Below are 26,263 nucleotides of genomic sequence, written 5' to 3'. Positions count from 1 at the left end.
TTAAGAGACTAGACGTGTAGGCATGTTTGGTCATTTTAATTACGTGCTCAGTGTGTACTTTTGTTAGTCTTGTCTGCCACCTTTCATCCACCATTTTGTTATTATTTTTTCTGCTTTCTAATGGAGATGCTTAAACTTGAGGTAATGTGATTTGGGGAGGCGTTTTAATATTAATAATACCCTTAATGTGTCACCTTCAATTGTTATATGACAATTTTATGTTTTAAGGCAATCTTAGAACTTCGAAGACATGCTCATTTTTGTTTTGCTAATCATGCATAGCTTCAACCATTTTCAAATGATTATTTACTTATAGTTGTAGCATATTAAAACTAATTTTAATTCTAATGCATCAGCAGGATGTTTGCTTGAAATATCATTCCTTATTTTGTAATGTAAAGTTTTTTAGTAAAAATTCAGTATTGAATTCAGTAACATTTCAGAAAATCAAGGAAGTGCAAACTGTTTTATAGGATCTAATATATTGTTTCCTTGGAAATAAATATCTATTATCTCTTTGGAGGTATAATTACTCATTCCTTTAGTGAGTTTTTTTGGGTCTACCAAGTGTCAGGGACTACTTTAGGTGTGGGGATTAAAATACTGAATAAGACAGAATGCTTGCTCCCATAAGGCTTAATCCTTTGTGGAAATCAAACAACAGACTGTACAAGTACACTGAATCATGATGGAAAGCTAGGTAATAATAAGGGCTGCGAGGAAGAAAAATAAAGCACGTATGGGCGGTAGTGGAAGTGGGAATACTGTAGAACAGTTTTAGAGTGGTCGGGGAAGATCTCATGGAGGATATGTGTGAGAAGAATGAAATAAGCAAGAGTCAGAGTTAAGCAGTGAGAGCTAAGATTCTCAGGAGGAGGTTAAAGTCCAAGGCACATACAAGCTTGGCCTATTAGAGAAGAAAGTCAGTATGAATAGAGATCTTTGAACTTCACCCATAGTGATATCTGAAGAGGGAATGTATTTACTTTTTTTCTTTTGTAATTATTGTCTGTCTTTAATCTTTATTTTTCCCCCAAATATAAACGTAATATGTGATTATTATAAAAGATTAATGATTCATAATGTGCAATAGAAAAGGGGAAGCCTTTCCAGAATTCACTCTCCTCACTCCTCTTCTTCATAACTAAGGTTGGTCTCTGGATGTGTAAGTCTTCCCAAATCTTTTCTTATTGTCCCCTTGAGTAAATTTTAAAGTTTCAAGTGCTGGAATTTATCTATATAAAAATTTTAGTTTTCACAATATCCAAATTTGTTGTACAAAGTGTAAATGATACACTTAATGTCCAATTTTTTAGTTGTTAACCTTATACAGTAAGAACATATCTAAAAGCTATAAAATAGGATACAAAAAAGCTATAAAATAGGATATTTTTGGAGTATCTTTGCTTTACATTTTCCTTATTTAATAAGGAAAATTCTATTCTTATTCTTACTAGAAATTCTTATTTCTACATGTTGGAATTTATCAGCAAGATAGACCTTACACTTGGCTTACTAAATTTTATGAACTTCAATATGAAATCATGATATGTTAATGAGATATACACATAATTTACATTTTAATATATACTGTTATTATTTCTGTGCATTATGTGCCAGGAACCTGTGCAAATTTTTTGGATAAGATATTTACAAGTAGGGATTTAAATGTGATATTTTATTTTGTAATAAATTGGCATTTTTGCTATATGATTAAAACATAGTTAAAATAGTCAAATTGTTACCCTACTAACAAAAAAATTTTGAGATTCAAAATTATTAGAAATAGTAACTTGAAATAAACTCACAATAACTAAATCCATTTTGAGATTACATGTTCAGTTTAAGACAGATGGTTTTAGGGTAGGCCTTTGAGTGTAGTTGAAAATACATGAATATTTCAACATTTCTTCTTTGAATTGTATAAGATTATATATATATTAACATATCGGCTGTTACATATGATACTGAAGCACTGTGTATAAGGTGTAACAATATGGTAATGTTACAGATTGCCTTTCATTACATCAGAATTTGTACATTTAAGTGAATGTTTTCCCAAAAAGGTCAGGCCATGCACATATCTCAGACATACTCCATTCCTAAAAGCATTTTTGAAAGTTATTTTAATTGACTTTTAGCCCATTTGGAACACACTAAAAAAACTAATTTTGTTAATTTATGGTTATTAAAATAAGCTCAAGAATTTGATCATTCAGTCCAATCACTTACCTTGTGATTTTTAAAATAAGCCCAAGTTATTAAAATAAAATGGTTATTAAATAAAATAATTATCAAAATAAAATAAGCCCAAGTGTTTGATCTTTCAGTTCAGTCACTTACCTTGCTTATAAACTTGGTGGTTTCCAAAACTTAAAATCAAAGCCACCATAAAATGGATGAGGATACACCACCACTGAGAATCCCTTAAAAAAATAAGTTCCACACACTCTGGAAGGGTTTCCAAAAGAAGAGCAGCCAATGATCTCTTAAATAATAGCATTGTTGCCATGATAAGTTAGTAGCCTTCTGAGATTTCTCCCTTGAAGATGAAAGCACTCATTTGTAATATATGATATGAATAAGTATTTATAAGTATTAAGAAAAAATTTAAAACTTGTATCTTATATTATAAAGTTTATTCAGTAATAAAGAAATAGACACTGGAAATGATTGTAACTTTATAAATAAAGTGGAAAGTAAAGCCAATAAGCAATATTAGAAATATTAATATAATAGAAAGTTATTTTGTCAGTGTCATTTGCAGCAGACCATACTTAAAAAAAAAAAAAATACTGTCTTCCTCTCTAATGGTTCAGCTTTTATGTATTAGAAATTTATATTTCCAAGACCTTTGCTTACCTCTCTTTCTCTTATATTATTTTTAAATGATCAAACTGTTGCTTTAGTAATAAAAAGTGATTTTCACATTTTTAAAAATATTAAAATGGGCTGGGCTCAGTGGCTCATGGCTGTAATCCCAGGAGGCTGTAGTGGGAGAGTCGCTTGAGCCCCGGAGTTGGGGACCAGCCTAGGCAACATAGTGAGACTCTGTCTCAACAGAAAATAAAAAAATTAGCTGAGCGTGATGGCACACACCTGTAGCCCTAGCTACTTGAGAGGCTGATGTGGGAGGATTGCTTGAAGCAGGGAGGCTCAGAGCTACAGTGAGCTGTGATCGTACCACTTCACTCAAGCCTGGGTGACAGAGCAAGACCCTGTCAAAAAAAAAAAAAAAAAAAAAATTAAAATGCACTAAAGCAAGTTCATGCCTAACGGTTATACCTGACCATATAGTGATCTAGCTTAAGGAAGCTGTGTATAACTTCAGCTTGGTAACTTCTTTGGACAAAGACATTTTCATTACAATTTAGAAAGATGATTCACCAATATCAAGCTCTGTGTTGCATGTTTGCATATACATGTCTTAAAGTAAAAGGATAATTTTATGCTATAGAAGTTGGGAGGAAATGTAGATATAACTGGCATATTATCTTTAAATTCTGGAAGATTGAAGTATAGAGTTTAAGAACCAGTAAATTTAGGTTTGCAGTTTGATACTTCAGAAACTTAAAGTAGGATGCCAAATTTTCATTTTATGTATTACTAAATAAATGAAGTTGTGCATCTTGGATAAATTGTAAAAATTTGTCATAAGCCGTAAAAAGCATAATGTGGCAGTATAGGTGGCAGGATAAAGAACAAAATTGAAAATTCCAACAACAAAAAATTTGTTTTCTTAAAACCTTTATATACTTTCATTTTTTTATCTTTTGAAAAATTTAGTTTGCTTTAATTTTTTTGTTTGTTTTGTTAGGCCACAGTAAGCCAGCTAAGGAGTGAACTTGCCAAAGGCCCCCAGGAAGTTGCTGTATATGTACAGGAACTACAAAAACTGAAAAGTTCAGTTAATGAATTAACACAAAAAAATCAGGTGAGAATTTTAAAGCTATATATAATAGCAAATTGATTTTATGTATTTTAAATATTAATCTTACATAATTTAAAAAATGTATTGGCATAGTACAGTGTGACTTATTTTTTTATTAGTGTTTAATATGTTCACATTATTGTGCAAACCAATCTCCAGAACTTTTTTCATTTTGCAAAGTTGAAATTCTGTAACTGTTAACTCTACATTCCTCCTTCTCTCTAGCTCCTGGAAGCTTCCATTCTACTTTCTATCTCTAAAATTTGACTACCCTAGGTGCCTCATATAAATAGAACCATACAGTATTTGTCTCTTAAAAATGTTGTTTTTTTAATTTTTTCAACCTTGGGTTACTACATCCAACAGTATTTGTCTTTTTGTGACTGACTTATAGTGTCCTCAAGGTTCATTCATGTTATAGCTTCTGTCGGAATTTGTTTTTAAGGCTGAATAACATTTTATTGTATGTATATATGTTATTCATTCATCTGTTGATAGACATTTAGATTGCTTCAATCTTTTGGCTGTAATGCTACTTTCAACATGGCTGTACAAATATCTCTTTGTCACGTTGCTTTCAATTCTTTACCTGTAAGTGGCATTGGTAGATCATATGATAATCCTATTTTTAATTATTTGAGGAACTGCCATACTAATTTTCATGGTGGCTGTAACCCTTTTATATTCCCACCAACTGTACCAGGGCTCCAGTTTCTCTACATCCTCACCAACACTTATTTTCTTTTTCTTTTTTGAGATTAGCCATCTTAATGGGTATAGGGTGGTGGTATCTCATTGTGGCTTTGATTTGCATGCCCCTAATGACTATGTTATTGAACATCTTTTAATATGCTTGCTGGCCATATGCAACAAAACTGGATTTCGTTGTTATTGAGTTGTAGGAGTTCTTTATATATTCTAGATATTAACCCCTTATCAGATATGTGATTTGCAAATATTTTATCCCATTCTGTAGAAATGTTAAATTTTGATATAGTCTAATTTATCTACTTTCATTTTTGCTAAGGTCTATTTGGTGTCATATCCAAAAAATCATTGCTAAACCTAGTGTCATGAAGCTTTTCTTTTGTTTTCTTCTAAGAGTTTTCTAATTTTTAGGTCTTATGTTTAGGTTTTTGATCTATTTTGATTTAATTTTTGTATGTAGTATAAGGTAAGGGTCTAATTTTATTCTTTTGTTCATGGATATCCATTTTTCCGAGCAACATTTGTTGAAAAGACTGTCCTTTCCCCATTGAATAATCTTGGCACCCTTGTCAGAAATTATTTGACCATTGTCTTAGTCTGTTTGGGCTCCTATAATAAGATACTATAAACTGGGTAGATTATAAACAATAGAAATTTATTTTTTACTATTTTGGAGGCTGAGATGTTCAAAATCAAGGCACTAGCAGATTTGGTGTCTGGTGAAACATTGCTTTCTGGTTCATAGATGGTGCCTTCTCACTGTGTACCACATGGTGAAAAGAACAAGAGACCTCACTGGGGCCTCTTTTGTAATTCCATTAATGAGAACTCAACCTTGAGGACCTAATTACCTCTGAAATGCCCCACCTCCTAATACCGTCTCCTTGAGGGTTAGAGTTTCACTATATGAATTTTGGGGGGACACAGACATTCTGACCATAGCAACAATATTTGCAAAGGTTTATTTCTGGCTCTCTATTCCATTGGACTCTATGTCCATTTTTATTGCTAGTACCACACTGTTTTGATTACTGTAGCTTTGTAATAAGTTTTAAAATCAGGAAGATTAGCCTTCAACTTTGTTTTGTATTTTTAAATGTTAATATTTTCTGCATTGTTTCTTTATAAATGAGCAACATTGGCCAGGCGCGGTGGCTCACTCCTGTAATCCCAGCACTTTGGGAGGCCAAGGCAGGCAAATCACCTGAGGTCAGGAGTTTGAGACCAGCCTGGCCAACATGGTGAAACCTCATTTCTATTAAAAATACAAAAATTAGCTGGGTGTGGTGGCACATGCCTGTAATCCCAGGTACTTGGGAGGCTGAGGCAGGAGAATCACTTGAACATGGGAGGCAGAAATTGCAGTGAGCCGAGATCATGCCAGTGCACTCCAGCCTGGGCCACAGAGTGAGATTCCATCTCAAAAAAAAAAAAACAGAGCAACATATAGTATTTTGTTTGGGGGTAGGGGAGGTACTAATATTAATACTTTTTCCCTTTGTCTTTACTTTTTTGGTGGTGGGGCAGTAGAGAGTTATTAAACTCTTTTATTTAAAGATGTGAGTGTGTTGGTTCAGTTGTAATAACTTGAACATTTTTGGTGAAATATAATAAGGAAAAAGTCAAGAAAGAAAAAAATAGGGTATAAGGGAATAAAGAGAAATATAATTAGCTATAAATATTAAACCTCCTGCCAACAGCCATGTGTATGAGCTTGAAAGTAGATGCTCCAATCCTAGTCAAGTTTTCAGAAACCGTAGCTCTGGCCAGCAGCTTACTATAACCTCATGAGAGACCCTGAGGTGAAAATCACCCAGTTAAGCCACTTCTAGATTCCTGACCCTCAAAAACTATATGATATAATAGATATTGTTTTAGGCTGCTGCCATGAAGTTTCAGGGTAATTTGCTGCCCTTGGCAAGCACTTCTTTTTACATTCTCAAAATGATTAAGGACTCCAAAGAGCCATTTTTGGGGTGAGGTTATATCTATGGACACTTGCCATATCAAAATTTAAAAGGAATTTAAAAATATTAATTTATGTAAAAAACATTAACTCATTAAATATTAACATAAATAACATTTCTTATGAAAAATGACCATTTTCTAAAACAAAATAATTCAGCAAGAATAGTTGTGATGTTTCACATTTTTGGAAACCTCTTTAATGTCTAGCTTAATACAGGACAGATAGATTCTCATATCTGCTTTTACATTAAATCTATTGTAGTATATGGTTGAAGTATATGAAGAAAATTTAGTCTCACACAGATATGTAGTTGGAAAAGGAAGGAATATTTTAATACCTTTTTCAGATAATGTGGCTCTCTTTATTTGATACTGTGCTCAAATTTGATAATAGTGTCTTAAAAGTTAGTTACAATGTAGAATCTGAAACCCAGTCAGTGGACTTTTTGTACCCTGTAACATTAAAATTTGGTCTATCTTGCCTTTTGAGTGGATCTTTTCCTGTGCGTGATTTTGTAAGATCATGCATTAGTCATGTGGAAAATATTGGTTCACTGAGTTACTCAGATCTTCCAAATTTTGGTACATTTTATTGTACAATGTAAAAACAGTCACATTTGTCAATATCACCATCAATCTCAGAATAGGCTTTAAATATGAGGAAGCTGTCAAGCTCATGGTGGTGGATACATGTTTTCCAAAATTCTAAGCTGTATTTGAAAGCTTGAGTTTTATCACTGGCAACAAATACTATCAATTCTATTCTTTTTTTTTTAATAATGTAAATTAAAATTCTTTTTATTGCTATATTCCCAACAGATAATGATCAACTTTTATTTTTTATTTTTTATTTTTTATTATTATACTTTAGGTTTTAGGGTACATGTGCACAATGTGCAGGTTTGTTACATATGTATCCATGTGCCATGTTGTTTTGCTGCACCCATTAACTCGTCATTTAGCATTAGGTATATCTCCTAATGCTGTCTCTCCCCCCTCCCCCCTCCCCCCACCCCACAACAGTCCCCGGAGTGTGATGTTCCCCTTCCTGTGTCCATGAGTTCTCATTGTTCAATTCCCACCTATGAGTGAGAACATGCGGTGTTTGGTTTTTTGTCCTTGCGATAGTTTACTGAGAATGATGTTTTCCAGTTTCATCCATGTCCCTACAAAGGACATGAACTCATCATTTTTTATGGCTGCATAGTATTCCATGGTGTATATGTGCCACATTTTCTTAATCCAGTCTATCGTTGTTGGACATTTGGGTTGGTTCCAATTCTATTCTTTAAAGTGACAGATTCCCTTCCTGCTCAAGTCCGAATATTAATAGTTTGTCGGTCTTTATAGTAAAAGTGGTGTTTCATAAAAAAAAAAAGTGTGTCTAGTTCAGTATAACTCAATCACATGAGTGCTTTTCTTCATGACAACTGTATTATACTTTGGTGTGAAGCAGAAATGGTCCATGTATACTTTCTATTTTTTATTTTTCTTGCTACTACAAATATTCAAATATTATAGCTATGAACATTCATATATAAATCTTATGCATTTGTACAAGAATTTCTCTATGTTAGATACTCGAAGTGAAATTCCTGTCCTGTAGGGCAGACACATGCTCAGATTTACTAGATGACCTCCAGCTATTTTCCAAAGTAATTATACCAGTTTACCATTGCCCCTTTCCCCATCAATTCTTGGTGTTGATTGATGTTTAAAATATAATCTTCTTTCATAGCTGTGCTTTTCCCTAGTAAACCTCTAGATCCTTGCTCCCATTTTATATCCTGTCAAACTACACGTAGAAAACTTCTACATAATTTAGTTTTGCCTTTGTCCCTCTGTTTGATTTTTAATTTCTTTAAACTCAGAGCTTACCTTCTATCTCTTGGAAGCTGACCAGGATATGTAGAGTAGCAATTTGCAAGCAGTGAGTGTTTATGATCAGTGTTATTTATTATGTATTTCTCAAACATTAAGCTACTAATAGAGGACATGATTTGATATTGGTAGCTGAAATGTACAGTCAAATACTCTAGCACACATTTTGTGTGTGTTGTGTGTGTGTATGTATATTCACACATGCACATTATTGAAAGAAGTCCTGTGGCTATTTTATGAATAATACGTAGAATCAAGATTATTTTAGTGTGTTAGAATTGGAACATTTCTTATTAGGGAATAATAAGACCTTCTACTAATCTTAATAATGCTTTACATAAATTTAACACTTTGCAGTTTTGTTTTGTTTTTCTCAAAGGGTTTCTCTGTTTGGGATTTGGTCACCAGTCAGTGCAAGCCCAGAGTTGCATCTGCCTTTTCTTATTATCCTCACTATATGCCTCTCTCACCCCTCCTTACCCCATGTCTTTGGTAAACCATAATTATTGACAGTGGTGATTTTCAAGTGCTTTGAATTTGGAATCTCTCTACTTGGTTGTTTGACGGCTATTACATGAAATGTCCTGGGCAGCTTTTGTGGGTCACAGGTAGTATCAATGTGGATAGGTAACATTGTAATATATAATGGATGGAAAAGATAATTGCTTTTGTGTTAATGTCAAGGTTTTCAGGTTTAAACCAGTGTTTTATAATTACTAGCCTTGAAAACTTAAAAACACAATGGAAAAACTGAAGGAACTTTCTTCCTAGTTTTTAATAAAAATAACTTCTGACATTTAAACAGCTCAATTAACTGTTTCCTTATAAATTCTAAACAATTATATTGCTGATCTATGGTCACTACAATATAATATAGGTCATTGGAAGAGACAGAGATATTTTTTGGGTCTCACCGTTCATCCATTTTCTGTCCTCCATTGCTCTTCTTTTTCACCAGTCCCAGTTCTAAGATGCTCACATGCCAAAGTGGGAGCCAGATTTGGTCAGTAGTTATTGTGTCGCTTGTATTATCACTGCATTGCAAAGTGGTACATTAATAAGAACAGTATGGTACAGTAGTCACAGACATTCTTAAATCTCAGCTTTGCCACTTACTGGCTGTGACACTAAGTCTCTGAAAGTCTGTTTACTGTCCTGCTAAGAAATATTATTATACCCACTTACCTCTTAGGATTAATAGGAACATTACATAAATTAATAGAAGGTAAAGTGCTTATTGAGTTTTAGTAAGCACTTTAGTGAATGTGAGTTGTTGGTTTTTTTTTTTTTCTTTTTAAATGAGACAGAGTCTCAGTCTTTTGCACAGGCTGGAGTGCAGTGGTGCGATCTCAGCTCACTGCAACCTCCGCCTCCCGAGTTCAAGCGATTCTCCTGCCTCAGCCTCCTGAGTAACTGGGATTACAGGTATGCACCACCATGCCCGACTAATTTTTGTATTTTTAGTAGAGATGAGGTTTCACCATGTTGGTCAGGCTGGCCTCAAACTCCTGATTTCGTGATCTGCCTGCCTCGGCCTCCCAAAGTGCTGGGATTACAGATGTGAGCCACCGCACCCGGCTGGTTGTTGTTTTTAATTGTTAAGTGTTGTGATAGAGAATTGGGTCAAGGCCAAGGTGAGAGTTTTCCTAATTTACTGCCTAGTAAATCAGAAAAGGCTTTTGTATAAAACATAACTTTTTAGCTGAGTCTTTAAGGTTGCTAAGGAGCATTTCACATGGCAGAGGGGTTAAGACATTTCATTTTGAGAGCTAGGTGTACAAAAGGCATAGAACAATGTAAGAGCATATGTATCTCATAAATTAAGAGACGTTGGCGAGCTACAAAGTAGTTTAATTTGTTCATTCTCACCAAGCTATTCTGAGGAACAAGTGAGATGAGGTCTCTGAAATAACTTTGCAAGCTATGAAGCATTAAAAAATGGCATTCTTTTTATATTCATTTCATTATCTGAACAAGTAACAAATGAAAAATGGAGCCTAATATGGGGAAATTGTCACTGTAAGAATATATATTGAGATAACAATTGGTGAGAAAATAAAAAGGGACTGGATATTTGGAAGGGAAGAATTTTGCTTACCCAAATGATAATTAGGTTACAACATAGGATTAACATGCATTTTATAATTTAAATTTGAATAGGATATATTTTAGGGAGTACAAATTGATTTATTGAATGTCTCAATTGTTATGAAAAATTTATTGGATTTAGAATCATAATCCATGATTCTGCCATTTGACCAATCATATCAGGCTCTGTCAACTTCACCTTCCTCATCTGTAAATCTCCATCTCATATTTTGTTGTAAAGATTAATATGGAGAAGTGAAAATGCTCTTATTATTTTTTAATGAATTTCACTATAGTTTAAAAAGTCACTCTTCAAAAACCTTGTATTCACTATAATATTTTGCTTCAGATTCCATGGGAAGACCATAATAAAAATGAAAAGTTTTAATAATAAAATAGCCTTTTGCGTGTAAAAATTACAAAATGTGAGTAGATTAGGTTCTTTTAAAAAGAAAGAAAGTGGTTTCGGTACTTTTAAAGAAAATTTAATTCTCTTTCATGTGTGTAATAATGCTGGTAGATTTTGGTTAATTTTTTTAGGACAAGGCAATTTTAAACAGTCCCTAGTTGTTGCCATATATTTTTGCCTTTTAAAGAGTGAAACTATCAGCCGGGCGCGGTGGCTCAGGCCTGTAATCCCAGCACTTTGGTAGGCCAAGGTGGGCAGATCACAAGGTCAGGAGATCGAGACCAGCCTGGCCAACATGGGGAAACCCTGTCTCTAGTAAAAGTACAAAAAATTAGCTGGGCGTGATGGTGGGCACCTGTAGTCTCAGCTACTTGGGAGGCTGAGGCAGGAGAATGGTGTGAACCCGGGAGGCAGAGCTTGCAGTGAGCTGATACTGTGCCACTGCATGCCAGCCTGGGCGACACAGCAAGACCCTGTCTAAAACAAAAAAATACAAAAAAAAGGAGTGAAACTATCTCAAGGGTGTATAGAAAGGTGGGATTAGTTGGTTACTTTCTAATTAAGTCTGTGTGGAAGAAGACTCTAACTCATTATGAGCCTTAATTTTTGTAGCGTATTTTAAAAGGTATGTTCCACCCAAGTTCTCAGTGTATGTGAACATGGTTGCTTTTATGAAATTCAGTAACTTAGAATTCTCTTTACAAAAGATGATTTATAGCCGGCCGGGCGCGGTGGCTCAGGCCTGTAATCCCAGCACTTTGGGAGGCCGAGGTGGGCAGATCACGAGGTCAGGAGATCGAGACCAGCCTGGCCAACATGGTGAAACCCTGTCTCTACTAAAAATACAAGAAAATTAGCCGGGCGTGGTGGCGGGTGCCTGTAATCCCAGCTGCTGGGGAGGCTGAGGCAGGAGAATGGCGTGAACCTGGGAGGCGGAGCTTGCAGTGAGCTGAGATTGCGCCACTGCACTCCAGTCTGGGCGACAGAGCGAGACTCTGTCTCAAAAAAAAAAAAAAGTAAAAAAAAGATGATTTATGGATTAATGAATAATTTGCTTACAAATTCTAAAACAAATGTTGTTTTCCTAAACAAAACAAATGTAGAATTATGTGAAGAAAAATTTGGAATTACAAAGAAGTGTTTATAAAAAGATAATTTTTCGGCCGGGCGCGGTGGCTCAAGCCTGTAATCCTAGCACTTTGGGAGGCCGAGGTGGGCGGATCACGAGGTCAGGAGTTCGAGACCATCCTGGCCAACATAGTGAAACCCTGTCTCTACTAAAAATACAAAAAAATTAGCAGGGCGTGGTGGCGGGCACCTGTAGTCCCAGCTACTCGGGAGGCTGAGGCAGGAGAATGGCGTGAACCTGGGAGGCGGAGCTTGCAGTGAGCCGAGATGGTGCCACTGCACTCCAGCCTGGGGGACAGAGCCAGACTCTGACTCAAAAAAAAAAAAAAAAAAAAAAAAAAAAGATAATTTTTCTAACATATAGTTGAATCAGAAGTATTATTTTTATTCTGTAATTTTCTTGGCTCTATGTCTTTTTTTCTGTTTTTGTTGCTTAGTCAAAGCACACATCTTGTAGCTAATTTTGCTGTAAACTTAATGGTTGCTCTTCTTACTTTTAAGTCTGTCTGTTATCGTCTCTTATAAGTACCCTTTTTTTTTTTTTTTTTTTTTTTTTTAGTGACAGGGTCTTGCTCTTGTTGCCCAGGCTGGAGTGCAGTGGTGTGATCTTAGCTCACTTCAGCCTTGAACTCTTGGGCCCAAGCATGCCTCCTGCTTTAGCCTCTCGGGTAGCTAGGTCTATAGGTGCATACCACCATGCCTGGCTAATTTGTTTTTGTTTTGGTAGAGATAGGGTCTTGCTATATTGCCCAGGCTGGTCTTTAACTCCTGACCTCAAGTAATCTTTCTGTCTCAGCCTCACAGAGTACTGGGATTACAGGTGTGAGCTGCGGCACCTGGCCTCTCTTATACATAGTTTTATCATCTTTCTGGACACTGCTTTTCCATAGTATATTCCTGTTTGATAAGTAACATTAGCTTACTTTTTCTTAGACAAATATTCAAGAACCTTTATTGCAGCGTTTCCCATGTTGGGGAATGCAGCAGTAAAGATCAGTTATGCCCTGTGAAATAATAGCGTTTTGGTGTCACCCCATCTGAAACTTGTTTGCCTTTTCCTTCATGTCTTATATATTTATATAGAGCAGATGGCACGTATCATATGTATGTATTCCATGATTTTTCCCATCGCTTTTAAAACCAGGCTCAAACTTCATTGTATTTAGATGATCTTACTAGTTAGCTCCCCTTGACTTTGCTCCTTTTGTAAAAAAAATTGTGTCTTAAGAAATTTGACACTTTTCTGTTAATCCATTCTGACTCACGCATTATGTTTTAACTTTCTTAGAAAGGTTTTTGTTGTTGTTGTTGTTTGTCTAGTTGTGTGTATTTCATTTAGAGTATATTCTGTTTAAGGTATGAAGGCTTTGATTGTTCTTTCCTATTTCAGTATCATCCCCTTCCAGCACACTGCATATAAGTTCGTACACTAAAGGTCCACTAACTGACTCACCAGGTACTTACAGTAGCTTCTTATCCTGGCTGGATGTCTTACAGAATTTAGTTAAAATTCTGATCCATATTTTTTGCTTAAATCTGTTTACTTAAAATGTTTAGTGTTAATTTTTACAACCCCACTGAGACCAGGCTTTGACATTAGATTAGGTTGGTTGATCCAGGTCTTTGATTAGAAGTGTTATTTTTATGTTTTATGCTTGATAGCATTGAGTAAAATGACAAAATTTAAGGCAGGTGAGTGATAGCTTTAGATCATTTTTTAATACACCTAGAAAAAAATTTGAATTAGTCTTAGCTTGTGACTCCAAAACTTGGTCTTTAACAAGAAGAGCATAAAAAGATGCAATCAGTAGGTTAGGTGCATTAGAACAGTGGATGATATTGCTGTGCTAAAGCTCTTACCAACTATGAAATTGCACAGTGAAAAATCAAGTTTGCATAGTATATTGTTACTCAAAATAATTTGTTGGTAGAAAGGTAGTTTCAATTTTTAACTCAAATGGAAGAATATAAATATGTCACATACCCTAAAAAATCCAGTAGATTTTATTTGATTTTTTTATGTCAACATTTGCTTGGCAATTCTTAAGTTGTATTAGTAGATTTTAGTTAAGTGGACCAATACTGAAATCACAAGTTAGTATGTAATGATTTAATTCTTGACTAGAACATTGTCACTGTTTTATATTTTAATATTGACTAAAATGTATAGTAGGAGACAGTACTGCTCCAAAGATTGTTCATTGTTAATTGGAGTAATTAAAAATATTAGAAAAGGAAATAAATTGTTAAATTGACATTTTAGACCTTGACAGAAAACTTGCTGAAAAAAGAACAAGACTATACTAAGTTAGAGGAGAAACATAATGAAGAATCTGTGAGTAAAAAGAATATTCAGGCAACCCTTCATCAAAAAGACCTAGATTGTCAACAGCTTCAGTCAAGATTGTCTGCATCTGAAACCTCACTGCATAGAATATATGCAGAACTAAGTGAAAAAGGAGAAGCTACGCAAAAGCTCAAAGAAGAATTATCTGAGGTAGAGACCAAGTACCAGCATCTAAAGGCGGAGTTTAAGCAGCTACAACAACAGAGAGAAGAAAAGGAGCAGCATGGGTTACAACTCCAAAGTGAAATTAATCAAGTAAGAGCTGTTAATTTTATTTATTGTAATTCTCCCTCTGGTTTCTTCTTCGTGTACTTGATGGTTATTTGATCATAATATAGTTCATGTTGAAAAAATATTGTCATTTTAAAAGATTAACTGTTAACTTTTATATCCTGTAGTGTTGTCAGATCTCATTTCTTTTAATTTCAGTTTCCCTTAAGAAAAAAATTATAATATCCATCTTACAGCTTTGTGGGGAAATGTTTATGAATTGATATTATAAATTGCTTAGGATGGTACCTGGGGCATGTAGGTACTCACTAGGTTTTAGCTATTATAATTAATTTGAATTGTTGACCATTCTTTCATTTGAAATTTTTTTTGTTACTAAATTTGAAAAGCATCATTATTATAAAACAAATAGCATACAAATTGGATATTTTTAAAAAATCATGTGTTTTAGAGAAAATTTTTTTGAAAATAAATAAAAATTAGATATTTTGTAGAAAGTAAATCAGCCCTAATGCTGCAGCTATTTTGTATAGGTAAATAATATATGAATTATATATATATGAAATATTTATAATATATATTTATATATTTATGAAATATATATTATATATAGTATATATACACACAATATATCATGATATTCATATATTGATATATAATTCATATATTATTCATATCATATATATTATATACAATTAATATATTATTTACCTATATAGCTCATATTTTGAACTATATTATTTACCTATACAAAAGTATTTTGTATAGGTAAATCTAGCTTAAAGGCAAAAACTATTTTGTATAGGTTAATAATATAGTGGCTATCTGATGAACTTTAATGCAAGTTTTGACTTTGCCATTAACTTAATTTTTTAATACCTGTGTTCTAATTATTGCTTTAGGTAACATTGAAAATTGGTTGAAAATGGAAATTGGGGGATATTCAAGTTCTCAGCTACTTTTTTGATAATGTTCAGCTGTTTTTTAAAATGGCAGTGATACTTTATTTTACTATAATTAATAATTTTCATGGCTTTCTATCCTTTAGTAATAATAATAATACTGATTATATTAGTAATTTAATGAGCTTCGATTATGTTTCAGAAATTAGAGTAAGCACTTCACATATGCTAATACTAATTTTTGAGTTTGGACTGTGAGTTCCATGATACAGTGAATCAGAAGAATTAAGAATATTTCTGTAACATGTCTTCTTCCGTGTTTCTGCTGGCCCTGTCCTCCTTGTCTCACTCTTAAACCACTCTAACAACTGCTAACTGATCTACCTTCCTTCTTGCCCCTGACAAATTGATCCTCTATATAGGCATCAGAGTAATCTATATTAAAGGCAAATCTTACCATGTTCCAACCATGGTTTAAGCCCATTAATAACCCTTTATGGCCTAATGGATTAAGTTGAGGTCCCTTGTTATGACGTGCACTATCCACAGTGATACTTGTTGGCCCACCTCCTCAGCAATTTACACTCCTTTTCCTTATTCTTCACTGCAAGAATATGGAAGTGTCTTTAGTTTTTTCCTACATGTGTGCTGTGTCTTGCTTTTGTTGTATCATCCAGTCTGTCTTCTTGACCTGAAATATTCTTTTTATTCCTCTTCACATTGATAGATACTATTTACTTCACTTGTCACTTTTTGTAATTTTTTTTTTTAAGGAACAAGATCATGCTCTGTATAGCAACGTGGATGGAGCTGGAGGCCATTGTCCTAAGCGAGCTAATATAGGAACAGAAAATCAAATACCACATGTTCTCACTTAAAAGTGGGAGCTAAATATTAAGTACATATGAACACAAAGAAGGGAACAATGGACAGCTAGGCCTGCTTGAGGGTGGAAGGTGGGAGGAGGATGAGGATCGAAAAACTGCCTATTGGGTACTATGTTTATTACCTAGATAATGAAATAATCTGTACACCAAACCCCTGTGACACATAATTTACCTATATAACAAACCTGCACATGTATCCCTGAACCTAAAGTAAAAGTTAAATATTTGAAAAAATTTAAAAAATATATTTAGGGGGTAAAAGTGCAGATTTCTTGCGTGTATGTATTGTGTAATGTTGAAGTCTGGACTGTTAGTGTACCCATTGCCCATATAGTAACCATTATACCCAACAGGTAATTTTTCAACCCTCACCCGCCCCCCAACGGTCTCCCTAGAAATCCTTTCTAAACATGCCACTGCTTCCCCACACCCAAGATAGCTTAAGTATGTACATATCTTTAATATTTTACTTATACCATAATATAGTTTATTATCATAATGTATGTCTTTCTTTACTAGACTCTGAACTCTTTGGGTGCAAAGACCATCTCTTACTCATTTTTTATTTTTACTGCCTGGCATTTTGCTTACTTTTTGTTTTGTTTTTGTTTTTTTTTGTTTTTTGTTTTTTTTTTGAAGACGAGTTTCACTTTGTCACCCAGGGTGGAGTGCAGTGGCATGATCTTGGCTCATTGCAACCTCCATTTTCCGGGTCCAAGCAATTCTCATGCTTCAGCCTCCTGAGTAGCCAGGACTTCAGGCACATGCTACCATACCTGACTGACTTTTTGTATTTCTGTAGATACGGGGTTTCACCATGTTGCCCAGGCTGGTCTTGAACTCCTGAGCTCAGGCAATCCACCCTCCTCAGCCTCGCAAAGTGCTAGGATTACAGGCATGAGCCACCGTGCCCAGCCAGCATTTTGCTTGTTAATCTGCCTATGTTTTAGTGAGTGAATGAATGAATAAATGTAAGCGTTCATAATGGAAGGAAACTGAGTGATGGGGATATCAATGAATAACTTTAACTTACATATTTGAGTTTTAGTTCAGATAAACAAATTTAGCATTTATGCTTTCTTTTTTTCTTTTTCTTTTCTTTTGAGATGGAGTCTCGCTTTGTCGCCTAGGCTGGAGTGCAGTGGCGAGATTTCAGCTCACTGCAACCTCTGCCGCCCGGGTTCAAGCGATTCTCCTGCCACAGCCTCCTGAGTAGCTGGGATTACAGGCCTGAGCCACTGTGCCTGGCCACATTTATGCCTTCTAAAAGACACATGCCTCATTTACTAGGGGATACAGAAATGAATAAGAAACAGTACCTACCTTTAATAATTGTGTAAATATCATGGAGAGGATAAGAAAAGTACTAGCTATCATACTAAAGATTATGAGAATTATAATAAAAGGATTGTATATATTATGGGAAATTGGAAGAGTTTCTTCTGTTCCCCCCTCTTAGTACTTCAGCTGTTGTAATTTTTAATCCAATTATGTGATCAGGAAATCTTTGTGTTAGAGAGAGGTGGTACTTGGAATTGGGAATATCTGATAGGTTTTGACAGGTGGCAGTTTGAAAGCAGATGTGTCTTCCAGCCAGAGGGATTAGTGAGAGCGAACTAGTGGCAGGAAAGTGTTGTAAGAGGCAGGAAGGGACACTGATTTGCTGTTAGGATAGGGTATGTATAACAGGGCTGGACTACTCATGATGGTTCTTAACTCCCTTAGTTTTAATTGGGTGGCATTTGTAGAGTTAATGAATGAGGGTCACCATATATATATGATCATTTCCTCTATTTTATTTAGAAATTATGTGCCAATATGAGGACTTGGGAATGCACTGGGCACTATCCAATACCCAAATGTAAAAAGTTAACTGTAGTAGTTCTTGGCTATGGAAAACCAACAGGAATCACTGTGGAACTTTAAACAATACTGTAAAATAGATCTGAGTGTGTACTAAGTGTCTTAATTTTTAAGTTGTATTTTATTCTTTTAAGTTCCTGAAAATTCCAACTCTTATAGCCAAACAAGAGCCTGCATTTGTTTTAAGAGAGCAGTAACATAACACAAAAACAAAAATTGTGATGTTTAACCGTAATTTTATGTGATTCATTATAATATATGATTAAAATTCAGTTGCAGTTAAAATTACTGTATAAAATCTTAGGTTTCCCCAAAGTATCATGAAAATTAAGATATTGTACTTATTTTGGTGAAAAGTAAAACATTGTTTGGAAAGTAGGTGGTGGTGTGTGTATGTTTATACATATGTACATACATTTTTTTTTCTTTTTTTAAAGTTACATAGCAAACTTCTGGAGACAGAGCGCCAACTAGGGGAAGCTCATGGTAGGCTGAAGGAACAGAGACAGCTTTCAAGTGAAAAGTTGATGGATAAAGAACAACAAGTGGCTGATTTACAACTCAAACTTTCTCGGTTAGAAGAGCAGGTAAGCTAGCATTTTCAATTTATTGATAGGCTTTGAGGCATCTTTAACATGATTATGATTCATCAATCTGTTAATTGTCAGAGCTTTAACTGGACTTTTTAAAGTGCAAATTTATTGCTCTGCAGTAGCAACATCCTGCTTATTAACTACATTAAGTCATTTTGTTTTAATTGTATTCCCTAAAGTTCTCAACAGAAATGCACAAGGAAAACTACTCTTTCAGCTTTAGGCAGGAAAAATTCTGGGAGTGAACCCATCAGGCTGCTAGAGTCTTCCTACTCAGGAAGGACTACTTCCTAATGAAACAGTAAACTATGAATTGTTGGTAAAGATCGTTAATGACATGTAGTTGGTATATATAAACTTTGAGTTTCCATTTAAGGATTTTTGCTTTTAAAAATTAAGCATATATTTGAATGCTATCCCTCATTAGACTTGCAGTTGCCATAAATGATGCCTGTAATATAAAGTAAAAGTTATTAAATTGCATCTTTATTGCAATTAAACACATTATTTTTTATTTTTAAGTTTTTAATTTTTAATTTAATTTTATTTGTTTTTGAGACAGGGTCTCACTCTGTCACCCTGGCTGGAGTGTAGTGGCATGACCTCAGCTCCCTGCAACGTCCACCTCCTGGGTTCAAGCAATTATCCCGCCTCAGTCTCCCCAGTAGGGACTACAGATATGCGCCACTATGCCCGGCTAATATTTGTATTTTTTGGTAGAGATGGGGTTTTACCATGTTGGCCAGGCTGGTCTTGAACTCCTGACCTCAAGTGATTTGCCTGCCTCGGCCTCCCAAAGTGCTGGGATTACGGGTATGAGCCACCACGCCTGGCCAGAATTAAACACATATTCTACGATAAAATCTGCAGCTTCAGCAATTGATTTTCTTCTGGACCTAAAATCTTAGATGTGGTAGATGATTCTATTCTTTTCCAATAAGTGATAATTATGACTATTAAGGAAAAAAATAAAAGAAATACTGATACGTGGTTTAAATTATTGTTAAAGATAATTTATATGTAATTAATTCCTTGATCATACTAGTTTACAAAAAAAATAATAAACTAAATGCCAGCCTGGAGAAAGATTTTCTTAGGATAAGCCTATTTATAGAAAATAGTTTCTTTAACATGAGATTAAGATTCTGTAAGTAATGAGGTACTGCTTTTTTTTTTTTTTTTTTTTGAGACGGAGTCTCTTTTTGTTGTCCAGGCTGGAGTGCAGTGGTGCAATCTCGGCTCACTGCGACCTCTGCCTCTCAGGTTCAAGTGATTCTCCTGCCTCAGCTTCCTGAGTAGCTGGGACTACAGGCGCCTGCCACCACGCCTGGCTAATTTTTGTATTTTTTTTTTTTTTTTTAGTAGAGACGGGGTTTCACCATATTGGCCAGGCTGGTTTCGAACTCCTGACCTTGTGATCCGCCCACCTTGGCCTCCCAAAGTGCTGGGATTACAGGCATGAGCCACTGTACTCAGCCGAGGTACCGCTTTTAAAGTTTATCTTATATATTCCTGAATTTATTGTTCTGTTCAGACTTGAGAATTGAAGTAATGCCAGATACTTATGAATGATAGCATTATGCCTTTAAGTTCTCAATTGACAATCTACATTTTTTTAAGTTGAAGGAAAAAGTCACAAATTCTACAGAATTGCAGCATCAACTAGATAAAACAAAGCAGCAGCATCAAGAACAACAGGCTCTTCAGCAAAGCACCACGGCAAAACTTCGAGAAGCTCAGGTAAACATTAGTTGCATTATTAGCCTTGTGAACACAAATTAATTACCATTACATAGAATATAAGAGAAAAAATAAAATTAATTAATCCAAATCATTATCCTTTTGTTGTGGTAAAACTAGAAAATACAAAATACTTGATTGTGAGGGATTTTGATAATTTTGAAGTCCGGATAATCAGCAAATTCTTTTTCTTTTGATTACTATGTTGAAAAGTTTTTCCAACATAGTGTAAAATATTTATTATAAACAAATTTATTATTTATTTGTTATATTTTATATATTAATTTACTTAAATTTATTAGATTTATCTATTAAATATGTTTAGTTAAATACATTTATTTAAATTACTTATAAATAATTTATTCATTATTGTTTATTATTGATTAAAATACAGTATTTGGAAAATCAAAAATGTTCAAATAAAATTTTCTGGCATCATTAGCCCAGTAAAGAAAAATATTTTGTATTTCCTTCAGTAGAACTTAGTATTTGTTGGTCATTTATTTTCCTGCTTTATAACCATCATCTGAACACTGGAATTGTAGGTGTAGAAAATATAATTGTTTGGGTTAATATTCTAAGCTGCAGCATAGCTTAGAATATTGAAAGAAGTTTTCATTTTGTTATGGTAAGGAGAGGTTGCCCAAATGCTGAAATGTATTTGACTTTGATATTTTTTAATTCATTCTTTTTTTTTTGAGACGGAGTCTTGCTCTTTCGCCCAGGCTGGAGCTGGAGTGCGGTGGCGCTATCTCGCCTCACTGCAAGCTCCACCTCCCAGGTTCACGCCATTCTCCTGCCTCAGCCTCCTGGGGAGCTGGGACTACAGGCGTCTGCCACCGTGCCCGGCTAATTTTTTGTGTTTTTAGTAGAGATGGGGTTTCACTGTGTTAGCCAGGATGGTCTCGATCTCCTGACCTCGTGATCCGCCTGCCTTGGCTTCCCAAACTGCTGGGATTGCAGGCATGAGCCACCGCACCCGGCTTTAATTCATTCTTTTATTAATCACTGTGCTCAGCACTGTGACTAGACAGAGTGCTTGCCCTCTAGGAGATGGCAATCTAATGATATGTATGTAGAAACAATATTGTAGTTTGAGGGAGGCAATAAATAATATGCCCGTCTCTTCTGAGCTTGGTGAGTGGCGTGGGAGTCAGATGGATAGAGATCAAAATACTGGATTCATTTATTTGTTCTTTTATTCAGTTAGTCAAAAAACATTTATTAACTTCTACTCTCAGCCAAGGAACTGATTTTGTGAACATAGCAGTGAACAAAACAGACAAAAATATCTGCTCTCATGGAGCTTAGTGAGAGAGGCAACAATAACCAAGGTAAATAGGCAAAACATACAGCATGTTAAATGGTGATAAGTGCTATAAAGATGAAGGAAGGAGGGATGGGGAGTTTAAAGTGTTTTGCGGAGGCCAAAGTTGGGACTGCAGTGTTAGGCCTCTTTGAAAAGATGAAAGACCTGAAGGAAGGAGGAGCCTCTGATTCAGAGAGAAGAACATTAGTACGTTAAATGGTCCAGAGGCAGGAGCATGTCTCAAGAATAACAGGAAGTCAGGGCTGGATGGGAGAGTGTTAGAAGAGTTAAAAGGGGCAGGTCATAGAACTCACAGGAGATCAGAACCTCTAGTTCCTCATAGGTAATTTTAAGGACTTTATTTTACTTTGAGTTAAGTTGAGAAACCATTGGAGGGTTCTGAGCAAAGCGATGAAATGATTTAACTTACGATTTCACAGAATTATTCTGGCTGATGTATGGAGAGTAGACTGTACAGGTACATAAGTAGAAGCATAGAAATTAGCTAAAAGGCTACTACAATAATCCAGACAAGAAATGATGTAGCTTGGATTAGAGTGGTAGTGAGAAGTCAGATTCTAGTTATGCTTTAAAGGTAAAGCTGACTGATTTATTGTAGAATATTGAGAGAGAACTCAAGGGTGACTCCAAGGATTTTAGTCTGGGCATTTGGAAGGATGGAGACCAGACAAAATGAAGATGGAGAATCCCACTGGATTTGGCAATATGGAGGTCATTGATGACCTTGATTAGGGTGATTTGCATACAGAAGTGAGACAAAAGCCTGATTGGAGGGGGTTCAAGAGAGAATGGGAAGAAAAAAGTTGGATAGAGTGAATATGGATAACTCTAGGAGCTTTATTGTAAAGGTCAAGGAAGAAATGGCAATAGTAAAGCAAGTGTGAAGAATTTGGTATAAGTCAGCAGCCAAATGGGCTTTCTTATACTGTACCCAGAATTAACTTTATTAATTTAGCCACAAAGCTAGAAATGGCAGCCTTTCACCCTTTTGCAGACAGGTTGTCTCTCAAACTAAGGGGACAGCAGGGACTCAGTTGAACATGGTTATTTGTTCCTTATTCCGCACTTTCCAATAAGTTTAAATTCTTATTCCCTGGGGAGGAATACAGAAAGGATGAAAGAGGGGCCAGGCAAAGTCCCTCATAACAGAAACATGAAAAGTCCTCACAACTAACAAAAGAGATGTAATGAGTCTAGTTCTAGGTGTGTATGTGTATATAAAATTATTATGGTAGCATAGAGAATAGTTACCTAAACCAAACAGAGTCTGGAAAAGAGCAGCCATGGAAAACTTTTAAAGTGACAATCTGAGCACAAAGGATGAGTAGATATTTCTGGGGTGCAAAGATGGTGGTCGTGAGAAGGTTACTCCAGATAGAAGTTACAAGGATAAAGGATACTGAAGCTAGTGTGAACTAAACTCTTAGGTTTTGCTGGACCTTAAAGTGTAAGTTAGAGATTACATAAAGAAGAAGTCAGAGCATTAGATATGGGTAAATTTATAGCAGATCTCGCGTGACATTTATATTTCAAGATGGAAAGATTTTGAAGATGGAAAGGTATTGAAGGTCTTAAGAAAGAATTGCCATAGTCAGATTTGCTTTTTAAATAAATTATTCTTGTCGATGTGTGAAAGATGGATTTGGGTGGGAATAGTCTGGAATGAAATGAGTTAAAAGACTAATATATGCAGCAGTTCAGATGAAAAATAGTAATGGTCTTAGTTCAAGCAGTTGTTGAAGTCATACGGACAAATGTGAGAAATACTTAGGAGGTAAAATAAATAAACAGCACTGGTTGACTTAATAGATAAAAGGGATGAGAGAGAAGGGGAATGACTTCCAGGTTGGTAGTGGTGGATGCATGGTAAATGGAGATGTCATCAGCTGTGTTAGTGAATGTAAGACAAATGGCCATCTCATAGGGGAATGTGATGTGTTCAGTTTAGGATGTGTCTTGAGGCACCAGTGCGATATATTTAATATTAATTTAAAGCTTGGAAGAGGGAATCGTGCTATATATGTTAACCGAGAGAGACATCAGAATATATGAAGTAAATGGAATTATTAGAGTAGATGTGATCAGCCAGAAGAGAGAGTATACTGAGAAAAATAGATAATTGGTAACATAAGACTTCTGAGAAACACCAGCCCTTAAGGGATGACCGGGTGGAAGAAGAGCAGCCCAAGGAAGAGTGAGAATGATCAGAGTAATTACGAATAACCTGCAGAGTGGAAGCCAAAGGAATAGGAAGGGTCGAAAGTTAGTGGTAATCAGCACCTTCAAATGTGGTTTTGTGTGGTGGCAATGCTCAGTATGATAAATGAAAAATACCAATTAGATTAAGCAATTAAGTAAATTGATAATGTTGCTAAACATAATTTCAGTAAAGTAATAGAGATGAAAATCTGATTGTCGATTAATGAGTAAATGAGAGATGAGGGAATTAGGAATGTAAATGTAAATTATTTTTGAAATGTAAATGTAAATTGTTTAAAGACTGGGCAGAAACTGGTGAGGGATGTGTCATGGGGAATGTTTTTGAGAATAAGAGAGACCTGGACATGTCTGTAGTCTAGGACAAAGGGATTCATAAGGAGGGAGTTATTAAGGATACTGGGGGAGAGGCAACTGAGGGAATAAGATATTATTAAGAAGCTACGATGTTACTGATACAATGGGGGAGGGTGAAATGAAACTTACCCACTGAAGCTTGAGGAAAGGAGGTAAATATGGAGTGGGGTATATATACATAGCTCCATATATCTATATATATAATTATATGAATATATAGTTATATGTATATCTATATATGTCTCATGGATCAGAAGAAGAGTAGTGGTAGATGAGTTTAGAGCATTAGAAAAAGAATGTGGTTAATTGAAGGTATTTTGTTAAATTTGAGTTTATAATAATATAGATTTACATTAAACATATGGTTCTAATTAGTTATGTGTGTATATAATTATATATACATATATAATTTTATATAAAATTATTTTTGGAAAATCAAGATTGATCATTCCTGAAAATCTCATGTTTCTTGATAAAGTTGGAGATAGTAAGAGCTGAATATCAGGCAAGCAGAGATTGAGAATGTAGAGATAATATGGAATCTTTTAAGTAGTTATTGAGGGGAATGTTTGAGGGTGAGGACCTCATTCAAATAAAAAGATTGACAAGATAATTCTGAGTATATGCTGTGATGGAGGTTGAAACCGGAACCAGAAATTTGTAGTAGCACCAATCTATGGAGCTTTGTGATTTTACTTTGTGATTTTACAGTGCTTAGAAGTAAAGGAGTGGAGAATTGGGCTATTTTGGGAGTGGCTCTTGGAAATTTTTGGGTGAAAGGAAATGGACAATGTGGTTGAAAGAATAGTTAAGGTTAGTTCATATCTATATAGGAAGTTCAGGAAGAAAAGCTAGGCATATGCTGAATACGTTAGAAGGAAATTGATGTCTCTGACATTGAATAGCAGAAATTAGGTCATTAAATTTGAAGGCAGTAAGTTGTGGTCATACAGTAGCATAGTTAGAAATTTCTAGCTGGAAGAATTTCAGTTGGTTACAAATCCTATATGAGGGAGTGAAATGTGGAATGAGTAAAGGTCCAGGAATTAAGATGATATAAATGTTGAGGCTATGATCTTAATTATCTATGTATTTTGTATTTCCCAGGAAATTGGCAGAAATTGGGATTGAGAGAAAGACTAAATCAGGTCTCAAGTCTTCAGTGAATGAGGTAGGGATTTAATAGATGATAGCAACAAAAAGTAGAGAGTAGAATAAGTAAATGGCGTACTCCCCAGAGCAGCACGAAGCTTTCACGTGAGGGAGAGAGTAATGGCAGTGAAATACCAGGAAAAGGTCACCCTCCTCTACTTGCCCAGTGGAATAGATGTTACCAACCAGGGCAGGGTGAGGGGTGAGGGAGAATTGGCATCTGTAAAGGGAGAATCAAATTTCAGTTAAGATTTGGAAACAGTGTGACTTTACATATATATATATATGTACTTTAAGCTCTGGGATACTTGTGCAGAATGAGCAGGTTTGTTACATAGTTACACATGTACCATGGTGGTTTTCTGCATGCATCAACCTGTCTTAAGCCCCGCATGCATTAGGTATTTGCTCTAATGCTCTCCCTCTCCTTGCCCCCAACCCCCGACAGGCCCCGGTGTGTGATATTCCCCTCCCTCAGAGTGACTTCTATGGAAAGAAGCTTAGGCCTGGAATTCTGATTCCAGATTAGTG

At 35.2% G+C, this 26,263-nt stretch overlaps 1 protein-coding gene across 1 annotated transcript in view; it reads left to right on the top strand.

Annotated features, from left to right (window-relative positions):
* EEA1 (early endosome antigen 1) overlaps positions 1 to 26,263 on the top strand; it is a 157,066-nt gene that overhangs the window by 82,467 nt on the left and 48,336 nt on the right. The window contains exons 10-13 of the mRNA XM_055235599.2: positions 3,818 to 3,934; positions 14,377 to 14,715; positions 18,781 to 18,930; positions 20,557 to 20,676. Of these exons, the coding sequence (XP_055091574.1) occupies positions 3,818 to 3,934; positions 14,377 to 14,715; positions 18,781 to 18,930; positions 20,557 to 20,676 (726 nt within the window). The remainder of the gene's footprint in view (positions 1 to 3,817; positions 3,935 to 14,376; positions 14,716 to 18,780; positions 18,931 to 20,556; positions 20,677 to 26,263) is intronic.

The sequence above is a fragment of the Symphalangus syndactylus genome, chromosome 13 (genome assembly GCF_028878055.3).
Source record: "Symphalangus syndactylus isolate Jambi chromosome 13, NHGRI_mSymSyn1-v2.1_pri, whole genome shotgun sequence".
NCBI lineage: Eukaryota > Metazoa > Chordata > Mammalia > Primates > Hylobatidae > Symphalangus > Symphalangus syndactylus.
Note: the sequence above shows the minus strand (reverse complement) of the source record. Positions and strands in the feature narration are given on the sequence as shown.